Genomic DNA, 14,918 nt, shown 5'->3' on the forward strand with positions numbered 1-14,918 from the left:
TTAAAGACATCATATCTCTGACCCTCCACCAATTGAAAGATCCAGACTGACTCTGAGTTGGGCCGAAAGAGCAAGGCGGGGAAGATGGGAGAGTAGAGGGGCGGAGCTTCTTGATCCCTCCCCTTTCCTAGGAGGCGGGCTGGGAGTCCTGCACCGGCAGTGGGCGAGAACTGTGGAAGGACTTGATATTAGGCCAATCATAACTCATCATGGCAGCCTAACGAGCGAATAGGCCTCAGCTAAGGGGAAGTGGGGCGGGGCCAGAGGGGTGAGGGGAAGGTAGGCGGTGGATGAGAGAGCTGGCGCAGCTGCTGTGGTGGCAGCGGCTGAAGTGGTGGCAGCAGCGGCAGCGGTGGTGGCTGCAACAGCTCCAGGCTCGGGGTCTCCACGGCGGCGCTACCGGCAGGCTGGGCTGCACGGTGCAGAGTCCGGCGCGCAGTCCGGGGTGCTGGGGCGCGTGTAAGAATTTGAGGGGTGCAAGGGATGGCCTGAGGAGAGGGCAGGGGTTAGGGGTCAGAGGGCGTGGAGTAAGAGTACGAGGCTGCTGCTGGCTAGAGTAGTGCGAGCAGTGGGCAGCGAGGGCAGGGCGGGCGCAGAGGGGCTGTGGGGAAGTCACCGCGGGCTTCTCTCCCTTCAGTCCAGGCCGGGACTTTGCACCCTCTTTCCTCGCCCTTGGCCCTTTGGGGCAACCCCTCTTAGGGGCCCAGACCTGAGTTGGGAGCACGTGGAGCTGGGAGCCCGCACTCCTCTTCCCTCCCTCCCTTCCTCACTTGTTCTTCGCCTTGGCGCCCTCAGGCGACTCCATTCGCGCCGGTCAGGCTGCTGGAGCAGACTGCACGACGGCCAGTGGCCCTCTCCTGGGACCTGTCCCTAGGGGTGACCTTTTCCTTCTGTGCACTCTCTGGAGCGAGAAGCACAGCCCCGCGCAAGGCGCGCTGGCCTAGGACCCCCGAGTCCTGCACTGTGTGCCCTTTGGCGGGTCCCTTCCCTCTCCGGATCTCACTGTTCCCGCTGTAGAAGGATGGGCTGGAATGAATTCAGGCTGCAGAACTGGTTCTGGGAGCGGCTGTAGGGTTAGGGGTAAGCCGATGTCCAGGGATCGGGCATTTCTGAATTCAGACTGCCTGGGTTGAAACCTGGGCTCCACGGCTTCCCGGAGGTGTGCTTCCAAAGAGGCAGGTGAAGCAAACGCCTCCAGGCCTCAGTTTCCTCATCTGCAACATGGGTGTTTCTCAACAGCGGCACTAGTAATGTTTTGAGCCACTTCTCTCTTTGTTGTGGGGGGATCTCCCCTGTGCCTTGTGGGGTGTTCAGCAGCAAACCCGGCCTCTACCTCCTAGTACCCCCCTCACCTCTGGGGAATTGTTACAATTGAAAATGTCCCCACACGGTGCTAGTGTCCCCTGGGAAGCAGGCAAGATACCCCCAGTTGAGAGCCATGAACTAAGAAAATGCCTGTAGGGACATAGTCATATATTAAACAGTTAAAACAAAACCCACTAGCCATTATGATTATAATGATAAAATTAGGAAACTGCTTGACAAGTTGAGGGGGTGAGTAGATTCTCCCGCCTTCAGAATGAATACCAGAGAGAATGGCAAAATGTTTAATTGTCAAAACTGAGTGAAAGTTACAAGGAAGTTCATTTACATATTCTCTCTACTTTTGGGTATGTTTGGAAATCTCTGTGGTAAAAAAGTTCAACCGAAAAAAAAAAAATCCCAAACAAACAAAATAAATAAAACCTTATTCTTAAGACAGCCAAATGGTAATGTCTCATTTGGGATTTCCTCTTCTGTCTCCCTGGTATTGAGATTTAAAAGCAAAAGAAATCCCCGGATCTGGAGGAAACATAAAAAAAATCTCGCAGGAAGTTTGCTGGGCAGAGAGCTACAGGCTTAGCAGCTAGCAGACTGGTTCTCACTTGTAACTGCCTTGTTTTAAGAAGACACTGACGCCCAGGGACCTGCTTGGGATTATTCTGAGGATTCATGAAAGAACTAAATTGCGGGTTTGCCGTTCAGTGAGTCAGTTTGGAGGCAAAGTTGATTGAGCTCAGAAAGCCTTGGCTTGAGGAAGGAACCTGCTGCTGTTTTCAAGTTCAAAGGTCTGCCATCAGATCTGCTGAGTGTTGGCTTTTCTCTGGATCCTCCCCAGCGGAAATGGGAATGTGTATAAATAGGAACTTGTAACAGGCTCGTGCTGAGTGTTTTAAATCGGGGACTCAGGATGCGGCATTTTGCTGGGTGACTGGAGATCAGAGTGGGTTTGCTGGGTGACTGGAGATCATAGATCGACACTATGGGCCAGCGTCGATGACCTGTCTCACTCTAAGTCTTTACAGGTCGTGGGAGCTGAGTGCTGCCTAAACCCAGGGCCTTGCACTTCGGGGAATTGTAGCCTAGTGGCCCTGGGGCTGGAGTCATATTGCACAGTTCAAAGCTTGGCTTTCTAGCTGGAGGTTCATGGGCAAGTTACCTACCCTCTCTAAGTTTAAATTCTTCCCCTCTGTGATGGGGCATACCAATCCTACCTCTTATGAAGTTTCCATAAGCTTTACTGAAAAATTGCAAGAAGAGTCCCTGGTACATAGTAGACACTCATTGAGTATTAATTGTTAATTGTTTTAATAGTTGTATTTTTTAAAGTTTTTTAAATCTTTATAATACTCACACAAAATAGGTGCAAAAGAGGGGTGGAGATGGAACATATTAGCCATAATCTCAATCTCTAGACATAATTGCCATTAACTTCAGTATTGGTTCTTGCAGAGTTTTTCCCCCACTTTTTCATGCTATTATACACTGCAGTACTCCATCAGTTTAAAGGGGTATATTCCAGTGGTTTTTTAGTGTGTCTGCAAGATTAGGCAACCATCACCACTACCTAACTGCAGAAGATTTTCATCAGTAGTGGTTGCATTTTAATAATTGTCTTTTTTCTATTTATCCCCAAACCCTAGAAGATGCCTCAAATGGAGGAGTTTCTGAGAAGCACCTCTGGGCCAGTGGCTTTGAAAGGGAGCTTAAAGCAGAGACTATTTACAGCCCTGAACATCACATCCTGAGGGCCACAGGAGAGAAGAACATGGCCATGAATTTAGATGACGACGTTCCCCTCATCTTGACCTTGGACGAGAGTGGCAGTGGCCCACTGGCTCCTTCCAATGGCCTGGGCCAAGAGGAGCTGCCTAGCAGAAGTAAGATGGTGGGGTGGGCTAGGGCTGGGGGTTGGGGGACAACTTCAAGGGGTGAGTACCGGCCTTGGTGGTCTGAGAGTAGACACGTGTACCCAAATGCCCAACTCTGTGTTTGACCCCCAGGATCTGACACAAACTTCTGGGAAACTCTAGGGTCCTAATCCTGCACCCCCAATCCTGCCCCTCAGTGCCTTGCCCTGTCCCCCTTGCACCTGAGGCACCCTGGCTTTGCCCCTGGGTGCAGGGAGGGGGAGGCCTCCGTCACACCTGTTCCTTGGCGAGCTTCCCTGCCCCATTCCAGGTTAAAAAAAGAAATAGATTTCAACACCGGCCTCCGTCTGTTCCAACCAGAAGCTGTTGGCAGGAAGGCAGAGCTGCTGCTCCCTGCCGGGGCTCCATCCCTGCATTGCCCTGTGCAGGGTGGCGGGGACAAACACTTGTCGGGATCCATCGATTTGAGGGTTTGGGGTTTTGCTTTGTCTTCCTCTAAACCATAGCCTAGCACAACGTGAACCTAGGAAAGGCGGTGAGCTTTAAATTTTTTAAAGTTTAAGTGTGTTTCTGGCAGAATGAGAGGCCCTAAAAACCTTTCTGGTGCTTGTCCCAAAGCCATTTGCATCATTCGCTCAGGCCTTGGGTCCAGGAGAAGCTTAAAATAACTTGCCTTTTACGGAGGGTCCGAGGACATCAGGGACTAGCGCTTTAGGGTCCCTTAGCAAGTAGGTGTTTGACCCGCCAGCTGTGTGCCTGAGCCAGGACGGAGGGGCATTGCTCTCCTCCAGTTCACAAGTGAAGATACTCGGGTCCAGGGAAAGGCGAGCCAGGCCCCCGTTTCCCTTGTCCAAAGGGAATACAGTGGGGTCACAGGGAGCTCAGCAGGCCCCCCCCCGGAAGGAATGAGGAGAGCGGTGTTCCCCTGGATGGGAGTCCGTGGGAGACCTGGCTCCCTGTACAAGGGCCTCCTTGCTTTGGCCTGTTCACGCCATCTAGGGTGGTGGAGCTGGGTGGTCGAGGAAGGCTAGCATGCCAACCAGGGCTGAGAATGCAGGGACCGTCAGGCACACTTCTTAAATGCCCTAGAGCTTGCAAACATAGCGTTCGGCTCTTTTTCATCTGTTACCTTAACTAAGGTCCTTTTGCTAGGTAGGCAGGTTATCCCTGCTTTATAGAGGAGGAAGCAATGAGTCAGAGAGGGTAGGTGACTTGCCTGATGTCACACAGCCAACAAGTGGTAGAGCAGAGATTTGAACCCAGGTTCCCTCCCCCACTCTTCTCCTCTTTTATCTCCTCCTGCGCCTCCTGCTTTTCCTCCATCTCTTTTTTTCTTGATACCCCCTTAATAATGTGAGCACTAGCCTTTAGCATGTACATGTATTTTCTCGTCATATAATCTCAAGATAGTTATTGTTATCTGCATTTATCTTAGCCTCAGAGAGGTTAAGTTACTTGTCTAAGGTCACACTAGTAAGCAGCAAGCCTTCTCCCATCTTCCCCCCCACACCCCGGTGTCAGGGGCCTGGGAGAGGGGGTGTAACGAATGTGACGCAGTCTCAGCTTCAGAGTAGAGCCCCCTAGTGTGTGGGAGGGGGGTCCGTCAATGGCCGACAAGGGAATGGACTGCACGGGAGGGTGGTTGCTGTGCTAAGGCTGTGGATCATTCTGGAAAGAGGCTCAAGATTCTAAACCGGGATCCTGACCATTTGTGGTGCGTTCTACATTTTTCTTTTTCCGCGTGCCACTTTTAAGTTCTTCCAAAGTGTCGGAGCCGATGGCAGGGTGTCCAGCTCTCCTGTGGGATCAAAGTGGGCAGAGCAGCCTGATTCTGTGTCAAGATCGGGCTTTAAGCGGAATTCGATGAGTAGGAAATGTTCCAAAAAGACAATAAAGCCAACCCTGGATAGGCCGCTGGGGGGCCTTCCTTATCTGATTTCGGTTTGTTTCTTGAGAAAAACACCATAGCCCTGACTGGCATGTCTCAGCGGGTTGAGCGTCGTCCCACAAAGGGAAATGTTGCCTGTTCGATTCCCGGTCAGGCCACATGCCCAGGTTGCGGGCCAGTCCCTGGTCGGGGGCGTGAGCGAGGCAACCAGTCGCTGTTTCTCTCACATATTGATATTTCTCTCCCTCCTGTCCCCTCTCTCTAAAAGTAAATAAATAAAAACTTTAAAAACGAAACAAACTATAACGCCACACAGTGAGTTTCCGCTCACCCTCTTCCTGGGACATTCGCTAAAACCTCTAAGACTGAGCGGTTGGAATGCACCAGGCCTGGCTGAGAAAACGGCAGGGCCTGTCCGGGGAAGGCAGGGATTCGGAGGAGGCCTGTGTCCCTTCGTACAGCCCTTTGTTATTTCATGCTCGGATTTTGGCATTGACCCTCTACCCAACATCCCCCTTCCTTGTCGTCTGAGCACTCTGTCTCAAATGCAAAGCCAGCCTGGTGATTTCCCCAGCTCGAAGCTCCCAGGAGCCTCCTGTCCCCACTGGATGAAGACCCAGCTCCTTACGAGGCCTTGTGCGTTCCAGCCCTTCTCACCTGACCTGTCTCGTTTCCTGCCTGGGCCCACAGTGTCACGCTGCTTCTAGTTCTGTGAGTCCCCCAAGCTTTCTTACCGTTCGCCTGGCTGGTGACTCGGTGGGGGATGCCTGTCCCAGCCTCTTGTTTGCTCATGAGCTTCGTTTCTGTCTTGAAAGTCCTGCTGGCGATCCCACCTCTCTGACCCTTTCCCCACTGACAGGGCTAATGACGCCGTTTTCTGCTTTGGCATCTCGTTTAGGCTTCCATTATTACAAGTAGCTTATTGTGTGGCAATTCCTTATTTGGCCATCTGATCACCTACGAGGCCTGAGTTCCATTCATCATGGTTATCACCCAGCTCGATGATGCATTCAATAGATCGTGGTTAAAATAAACCTAGTTGGGTTTCTGGAGCCTTGTAGCTGGTGGGAGTGGCTGTTTATCTGAGGGTCCTAGTCGGAGGTGGGCAGTATCCCCCCTGCCAGTGGTTTGAGTCTCATTCCTCCCAACGGAGCTGATGTAACTCTCGAGGTTGTGGAATGCAGGCGTGAGTCTTCAGCAGCGCACCTGGCGCTCCCTGGGCATGAGGCACTGGCAGTCAAGCAAGCGTTCTAAGGGCGTGAGCCTTCATCCAGCCTGGCCTGTGCCTTGACCCAGCGGCTGTTGCCAGTGCCTCTTCCTCTGGCTCTGTGCTGACGTGTTCCTTGTCTTAGCCTGGGCCGCCATAGCAAAACAGCACAGACTCAGGGTTTGAACAACAGAAAGGTGTTATCTCCCAGTTCTGGAGGCTGGAAATCTAAGATCAGAGGTCAGCAGGTACGGTTTCTTCTGAGACCTCTCTCCTGGGTTTGCAGATGGCCACCTTCTCACTGTTTCCTGACATGTTCATCCCTTGGTCTGTGTGCCTGTGTCTTACTTAAGCTTTTCTTATAGGGACACCAGTCAGATTGGATCAGGGCCCACCTATGTGACCTCATTTCACCTCGGTTACCTCTGTAAAGGCCCTCTGTCCAAATACAGCCATATTCTGTGGTCCCAGGGATTAGGGCTTCAACAAAGAAATTGTAGGAAGATGTGATTCAGCCCATAGCTCTCCGGCCCTTTGCTCAGATGCAGGTACCCGGGAATGTGGCTGTGCTGCCGATGACCCTTGATTCTGGCCCAGGGATGATGTATGATGGGGGCATTATCCCTGCACGGAACTGGAGGGTTTGGGAATGTTTTTCCTTATGTGGGCAAGGATGGATATTTCCCAAGACTCAGGCATCTCTGTCTGGGCTATAATGGTGGCTGCCGGAATGCTAATGAGTGACTCGTAGGCAGAAAATGTCAGGTTGATAAAGGAGGCAGGTCTGAGCAGAGGTATTTAAAGCCTGCAATTAGGAGTAACCTTGAACACAGTTCAGAGGGGCCGGCCTTTTGACAGTGCAGTTTAGAGATGGCCCGAGTGCTGGACATCAGGCCGTGGTCTAGACCACCAGTAGACACAGTCTGACTGTCGTGGGCAATACAAGGGGTTTTTCAAGGGAGTACGGGTCACGCTTAGCTTTTACCTTCTCATCGCCTTTCAGTGCAACAGCGGCCTAAGGTGGGCCTGCGTGGTGTGCCCTCTCTGGGTGAAAAGGGGGTTGGGGGCCAGGGAGGTGGCGGAGGCTTGAGCAGGGCATTTAGTCTCATGGGCTACACTGGTGCTGGTAGTTCATGGTTGGCAGGTGACAAGCCACACCCGGCTAAGGCTTAAGGTGATGGAGCAGAAGAGGACCTCTTTCTCCTTCATCCTGATGTCTACTGTGCCCTTGGCAGTTCCCTGGAACCCAGTGTGGTATCTAGCAACGTGGAAGGTCACTGTTCCTTGGCAGGGGGGTCAACGCCTGGTGCTCTGGCTCCCTTTCCAGAGAGTTCATGCAGCCAGAGCCCATAGGCACCAGGCTCAGTTGAGGTGGACCAGCACACTTGGCCTTGGGGCAGACGCAGCCAAGGTGAGCTGGAAAGAACAGTGGGGCGTACATCCCGGGATGCTCACCCCCAGGTGGGCTCCACGGCATAAATCTGTAGTTCTTTCCCTGACCCAGTGTCCCTAGTATACTTGCCTGCGAAGTTAAGCCAGAGAGACTTGCAAAGCTTTTGTGATTTGTGATATCCTGTGAGGTGGTGTGGTCAGGCCTGTGGGCTTTGGAGTCAAGTACCGGGCCTCCCATTCCAGCTGAGTATGGGGCTTAGCTTCTCCAAGCCTCAACCTCCTTGTCTCTACACTTGGGTCAGAGAGCACCTCCCAGGAGGGCTGTTGGGGGGCATTTAGTGAGCCCACATGATGCCCATGTGAGTGCCTGACCAGCCATACATGTTTTTATCATGGCCAAAGACTGGGCTTGTTTGCAATATCATGGCGCACAAGCAGGGGTCCTGAACCCAGGCCAAGATCTGAGCCCTGTTTACCTCACTCCTGGCCAGCAGGTGGCCCCCACCAAGCCAGGAAGCGGAGACAGCATGGCAGCTGGAGACCCAAACAGCAATTAGACTTTCACAGCCTCCCAGGGAGCGTGGGCATTTGGCTCCAACGGAGTCATTCCCCTGGTTTTCTTAGGGCCTCGCCAAGGCAGAATGCCGGGTGTTACCCGGCCGACAGAGGCACCAATTAAAATGAGTGAGCACCCGGCATGCTGGGTTCCAGCCTCATAACCGAAACTTGAAGCCTTTCACTTCCTCGGCCCTCTGTGTCTTCACGGGGGATCCTGTCTGTTGCCTCGGGGCCCCCTGCCATGAAATGCCATCTCTGCCCGCCACATGCAGATAGCTGCTGTGTCAAAATGGCAGCAGCGGCAGCTGGGTGCTGGCGGGAGCGCCTGCTGCCCTGCTCTTTCCCCATCGCCTCGGGGGTCTAAGCTCACATTTGCTCGGAGAGTGCTTCATGAGCCAGAAAGCCAGAACACTCAACTTCTCAGCCTCCAAGCTGGGGAGGGAGCGTGGGAAGGTTCCGATGGCACCCAGCAGGGTGCCTCTGGTGGCTTCTGGTTGCAGTGCCTTCCCCGGGGCTGCCTCACATTAGAGCTCAGTGGCCCAGGAAGGAAGCTCTTGCTCTTTAGAGGGAGCACCAAGGGGCCAGGACTGCCCCCATCCCACCTTCGTGCTCGCGGAGCCCACAGGGCAGCTCCCCATTCTCAGCCCTTTGCTGGGTGAATTCCCTGCTTTGGACATTTGCCGACTCTCTCCCTCTGGTCTGAGCTGAGGAAGGTCACATGCAAGAAAAACAATGGCTCACAGGTATTGAGCTCTTATCACGTGCCAGGCAGTGTCCAAGGCACTTTTCCTGTGCCGGCTCTCTCACTGGGTCCTCTCTGCAGGTCTGTGCGCTCGGTGTGTTCATTATCCTCACCAGGTTAAGAGGAAACTGAGGCTCTGAGGTCGGAGCTCACCCACACTCCTGCAGCCAGGAAGTGCCCGCAGGCGCACCGAACCCGAGTCTTCTGGCTCCAATACTCAGGCTCTTAACCGGGGTGCCGCACGCTAGGAAGGAAAGCTCAGTGACAGAAGCAGAATTTTAAGGTGACTTTGCTCTTCCAAAAAAAACAAAAAACAAATGAGACCATGTGGGATTATCACATGGCTGATTGTTACCATGTTTTCTAATGTTTCAAGAGAAGTCAAATTCTGCAGTTTTAATCAGTTTTCTGAGTTTTAGACATTGGCAACTAATTCATCATCTTCATTAAACACAGTCAGTGAGTCAAATCTGGTCAAGGGGCTGCCCCTTCATGCTCTTGATAGAACATACCAGTCAGCCTTAGTTTTCTGTTCTCGCAAACTACTTCAGAGTAAGAAAATGGGATAAAACCGCCGATGAACCCTCCACGGCCTGGGAGACACTCGTCACCTCTGGGTGGCGGTGTTCAGTGGCAGGCAGAACGGGCTGAGGGGATGCCCGCTCTGTCTCCGGGTTCTCTGCCTAGAGAAAGACGAGATCGCATCCACTTGTGGACCTGGGGCCGGACCTAGAGGGTCGATGTCGAGCCAGGCAGCTGAGGGTGAGAGAACAGAACAGGTGGGTGCTTCTCCCACAGACGCACCTATCTTCCTTTTCTGTTAATTCTTTTTTTTTTTTTTAAGATTTTATTTATTTATCATTAGAGAGGAAGGGAAGGAGAGAGGGAGGGAAACATCTATGTATGGTTGCCTTTCATGCATCCCCTGCTGGGAACTGGCCTGCAGGGAACGGGCCTGCAACCCCGGTATGTGCCCTGACTGGGAATTGAACTGCGATTGTCTGGTTTGCAGGCCCATGCTCAATCCACTGAGCTACACCAGCCAGGGCTCTTTTTTTTTTTATTGATTTTGCCATTACAGTTATTCTATTCCCCCCTTCATTCCCCTCCACCCTACCCCCCTGTCCCCACCATTCCCCCCCTTTAGTTTATGACCATGTGTCTCAAGTCCTTTAGATTCTGTATTTCCCATGCTATTCTTGCCCCCCCCATCTATTTTCTATCTACTGTCTATGCTACTTATTTTCTGTACCTTCTCCCCCCTTCTCCACCTCCCACTCCCCTGTTGCTAACCCTCCTTGAGATCTTCATTTCTATGTTTCTGCTCCTGATCTAGCTGTCCTTTTAGTTTGCTTTTGTTTTAGGTGTGGTTGTTAATAACTGTGAGTTTGTTGTCCTTTCACTGTTCAAGTTTTTTTAACTTCTTTTTCTTAGATAGGTCCCTTTAAAAATTTCATATAATAAGGGCTTGGTGATGATGAACTCCTTGAATTTGATCTTATCTGAGAAGCTCTTTATCTGTCCTTCCATTCTAAATGAAAGTTTTGCTGGATAGAGCAATCTTGGTTGTAGGTCTTTGGATTTCATGACTTGGAATACCTCTTTCCAGCCCCTTCTTGCCTGTAAGGTCTCTTTTGAGAAATCTGCTGACAGTCTGATGGGAACTCCTTTGTAGGTGACTGTCCCCTTATCTCTTGCTGCTTCTAGGATTCTCTCCTTCATTTTAATCTTGGCTAATGTAATGATGATGTGCCTTGGTGCGTTCCTTCTTGGGTCCAGCTTCTTTGGGACTCTCTGAGCTTCCTGGATTTCCTGGAAGTCTATTTCCTTTGCCAGATGGGGGAAATTCTCCTTTATTATTTGTTCAGATAAGTTTTCCATTGGTGTCTGTTCTTTTCCCCCTTCTGGTACCCCTATAATTCGGGTGTTGGAGCGTTTAAAGATGTTTTGGAGGTTCCTAAGCCTCTCCTCATTTCTTTGAATTCTTGCTTCTTCGCTCTTTTTCTGTTTGGCCATTATTTGCTTTCTTCTGGTCCACTTCATTGATTTGAGTCCCAGTTTCCTTTTCATCACTATTGGTTTCCTGTGCAATTCCATTCATTTCAGTTAGTTTCCCCTTCATATGTTTGTCTAATTTGTGGCTATAATCAACCAGTTCTGTGAGGATCCTGATGACCAGTGTTTTAAACTGTGCGTCTGAGAGTTTTGCTATTTCTTCATCATTTAGATTTATAGGCTCTGGGGCTTTGAGATCTTCTTGAGCCATTTTTGGTCTGATCGCGCCGTTAAGAGCGGAGCCTTGGACTCCCAGGTTGCTGGGTTGTGAGGCTGTATGTGGAGGTGGGGTCAGAGTGGGGAAATGGCGGCACCCTCCGCCTCCGCTTTGCTGGGGCTGCTGGCTCTCATCCAATCGCCCACTCCCTCGCTTGTCTATCCACACACGAATGCACGACCACAGTCAACCCGCAGCCCCGTTCCCTCGCTGTTTCCCCGGGGTCGCTCGCTGAGTTGCCCACCAGGTCCAACCCTGCGCCTGGATTCCGCGCGCCTGAGTCCGTCTGACCGAGTTTTCCTGTGCAACCCCGCTCCGCCAGCTGCTGGTTTCACCCCTCTTACCGGTCAGGCTGAAGAATTTGTTGTTACCAGACTTGCGAAAAGTTCAATTTTCTGTGTTCTGGCTGTGTTTTCTGTTGCTAATATTTAGTTGTCTCTAAACTTGGTTGTGTGAGGAAGCACGACGTGTCCAGCTATGCCTCCATCTTGGCGGAAGTCTCTCTGTTTATTATTTTTCTCTTCTGTTGTGGTCTGAGGGATTCGCTCTGCTGGAGGGCCCGTTCCCCGATTCTTCTGTCTGACCTGCAGTCCGTCCCACTTGACCACCGTCTGGTCTCAGCCATGGGTCCAAGCTGGCTGGGACTTGTTTTCTAAGTTTTGACTTTGAAATGTGTAATGAAGACTCAAGCAGTTGTTAGGAGCTTATTTTTTGTTTTTATTATTATTTATTTACTTATTTGGGGGGAGTCGTTAGGAATTTAAAAAAATAATAGTTTACAGCCTTGGCTGGTATAGCTCAGTGGATTGAGCACGGGCCTGCGAACCAAAGCGTCGCCAGTTTGATTCCTAGTCAGGGCACCTGCCTGGGTTGCAGGCCAGGTCCCCAGTATGGGGTGTGCTAGAGGCAACCACATAATGATGTTTCACTCCCTCTCTCTCTCCCTTCCCCATCTCTCTAAAATAAATAAATAAAATTTAAAAAATAATAGTTTAATCACTAGTCCCTGTCTTCCAATTCTTCTTTTAATCATTGCGTGCTTGTCAGCTGGAAAACTAACAGTGTTTCCACTGCCCGGCACCTGTTTCTTATGAACTTAGAACAGCTGCCGTGGTTAAAAGACATGGAGCCAACGTGCTCTGCGTGGTTTCACGGTCTGGCGGGCAGTGAGACAAGCGAGTGTGTGACGTGCTGCATTTGTGGTGTATATTATACTTGTGGAAGGATCTAGAGAGGGGACAAGCAAGGACGGTCAGGGGAGGTGAGACTCAGGGCAGGAGACGGAGTCATTCTGCCCGATTCAGGGATGGAGACATGTCGGGGAAGTCTTTAGATTATACTTGAGTGTCCTGAGTCTTGAAAGAGAAGACGAACGGGCAGTGAAAGCCCACCCCAAAGCAAAGAGCAGGGAGACAGGGTGGAAGCACTGGAGTGGGTGGTGCTTGGATTGGAGGGTGAGGAGGAGAGAGTGGATCCAGATCTTGGAGGGTATTTGGATAACAAATTAAAATAAAATTTTGGATCTTTCTCAATGTATTTTAGCCAGAGAAGCAAGGAATAGCATGATAGCACAGCAGTGTGTGTGTTTGGTCTTTGAGGCATGCTTGGGGGTTTTGTTTTCCGTGGAAGGCTCAGCTGTGTTCGGGGAATCTCCGAGGTGAAGGTGCAGTGGCTTCAGCCTGTATCTGGAGCGCCCACAAATGTCTCCCAGGAGAGCGCTTTGGGTTCCACCCCTGCTCCCTGGCCCAGCAGTGAACCCAGTAGCTACAAATCAGGGAGTCCTTTCTGCCACCTTGAAGTATTACTCATTTTCCTCAGAGCCAGTCTCGTTGCTGTCTTACTGGAGGCAGCAGCAAGCCACCAACTGCAGCCGGAAAGGATGCATGCTGCCAGGTGTACGTAGACGGCTCTTCCTCGCAGCCCTGTGAAGTGATGGGATGGATCCCCATTTTTCAGATGTGCATTTGGAGGCCTGGGAAGGGAGTGAACAGCACCGGTGGGCGGTGGGACCGTGGGGCCGCTTCATTCAGCCAGTGTGGGTGCTTGTCCGTAACATGGAGCCTCGCTCCGCGGAGACGGGTCTGACATGAAGACACAGACAGAGAGGCAGCGCGGGTCCGAGAGGGCACAGAGGCCAGGTGGGCCCCCGGGCAGGCGTGTGGCGCCCCCTAATCACAGAGCGCTGCCACCTCCGTTCTGAGGCCTCTGGCACAGGGAACACTTCTCCGCCCAGGTTCTGGTGGTCTTGAACATGTCATTAACCTCTGCGTATAAACAAGGAAACCATGAACTTAGACCTGCTCTCTTGGTTAGAGTCAGGCCAAGCTCTTGGATCGAGTGACAGACGGAGCCCTTGAAGGCCAGGTGCCCTGACCCACCTTCCCTGCCTGGCCCCAGACGCCTGGCAGTGGCCACAGACTTTTCCAGGTCACGAGACATTGTACCCCAGTCACACCGCTGGCAGACCGCCCTCCATTCTTCTACTGCGCCCCAGCAGTCAGAACCCGTAATCAAACGTCTTCAAACAGGGGTAATCTCGTGTATTCGATTAGCACAAAATGTTACTCATTTTCTCAGTTAAACCACTTTCACTCCCAAACCTCCTGGGGGTTGTTCATCTCTGGCTTCTTACTTGTCCCCACTTCAGTTGAAGACCTTTGTCCTCCTTTTCTCAAGCCTCCTCAACCTTCCTAACCAGTCGGTTGGGGTGGTGGCTGTATTGCCACACCCTGTCCTTCCCTGAGTACACAGTTTTGCCCCCCAGTCCCTGGTCTCCACGGGCGGAGCCCACCCACACCCCAGCACCTACGTGTGGCAGGTCTAATGAATGCCTTCTGTACGGAGTCAGCGTTTGCTTTGTGCCATGATGGACTCCCAAAGGTTGTGAGCAAATGGACTTCTGGTGAAGTAGAAAATTTCAAGTGCGGGCAGGAGAACTGTGTTTGGCAAGCATCCTTTCATTGCATGATTAATAGCCCTTGGCTCACCCGGTATTGAGGTGGGCTTTGTAAACCACGTTCCCTCCCAACAACATTTAATATTTGTGGATTTTTTAAAATGTATTGATTGACTTTAGAGAGAGAGAGAGATGGAGGGAGGAAGGGGGGAGAGAGAGAGAAACACCAATTCATTATTTCACTTATTTATGCATTCATTGGTTGATTCTAGTATGTGTCCTGACCCGGGATCAAACCCTCCAGCTTCACTTACCGGGACGATGCTCTGAACGACTGAGCCACCTGGCCAGTGCCTGTCTGTGATGCGCATGTGAGGTGGCCAGGTTGGATAGGAAAGGACGGTGTGGTACCCAAACCGATGTAATGCCTGAGCAGGTGCTCCTGGTTTGGGTCCTGATATTCTCCACAACTGTGCCCCTTTCTGGTAGTGTGAATTTTGCGAAGGCAGGGACCCTGTCTTTTCTACACATACCGTGCGCACTTAATAAATAGATGTCAGATAACCTAGCTGGCAGTGAGTCACCAGTTTTTAAAACCCCCCAGGGTCCCAAGTGACTCTGTCAGGCATTGCCAGACCTGCCCCTGGAACCATCTGGGATGACAAGGAGACTCATTCGCATGTGATCAGGTCCGAGGTAGCCCTGCCGGGGCCTGTCCCTGCCTCCTCTAGGAGCAGCCTGCCTTCTGGTCCCTGTGTTGAGGGCTCTGCGG

At 51.7% G+C, this 14,918-nt stretch overlaps 1 protein-coding gene across 2 annotated transcripts in view; it reads left to right on the forward strand.

Annotated features, from left to right (window-relative positions):
• Positions 1-279: 279 nt before the first annotated feature.
• The window catches only part of TPCN1 (two pore segment channel 1), a 53,269-nt gene continuing 38,630 nt past the window's right edge, over positions 280-14,918 (forward strand). The window contains exons 1-2 of one of the 2 annotated variants that reach the window (XM_037133441.2): positions 280-459; positions 2,967-3,200. In XM_037133441.2, the coding sequence (XP_036989336.2) occupies positions 291-459; positions 2,967-3,200 (403 nt within the window). In that variant the 5' untranslated portion in view covers positions 280-290. Of the gene's footprint in view, positions 460-2,963; positions 3,201-14,918 lie in introns of both variants that reach the window. The other variant, XM_053669925.1, reaches the window with a different exon arrangement.

Source organism: Artibeus jamaicensis, unplaced genomic scaffold, assembly GCF_021234435.1.
Source record: "Artibeus jamaicensis isolate MK-2021 breed Jamaican fruit bat unplaced genomic scaffold, CSHL_Jam_final contig_525, whole genome shotgun sequence".
In the NCBI taxonomy this organism is placed as follows: domain Eukaryota; kingdom Metazoa; phylum Chordata; class Mammalia; order Chiroptera; family Phyllostomidae; genus Artibeus; species Artibeus jamaicensis.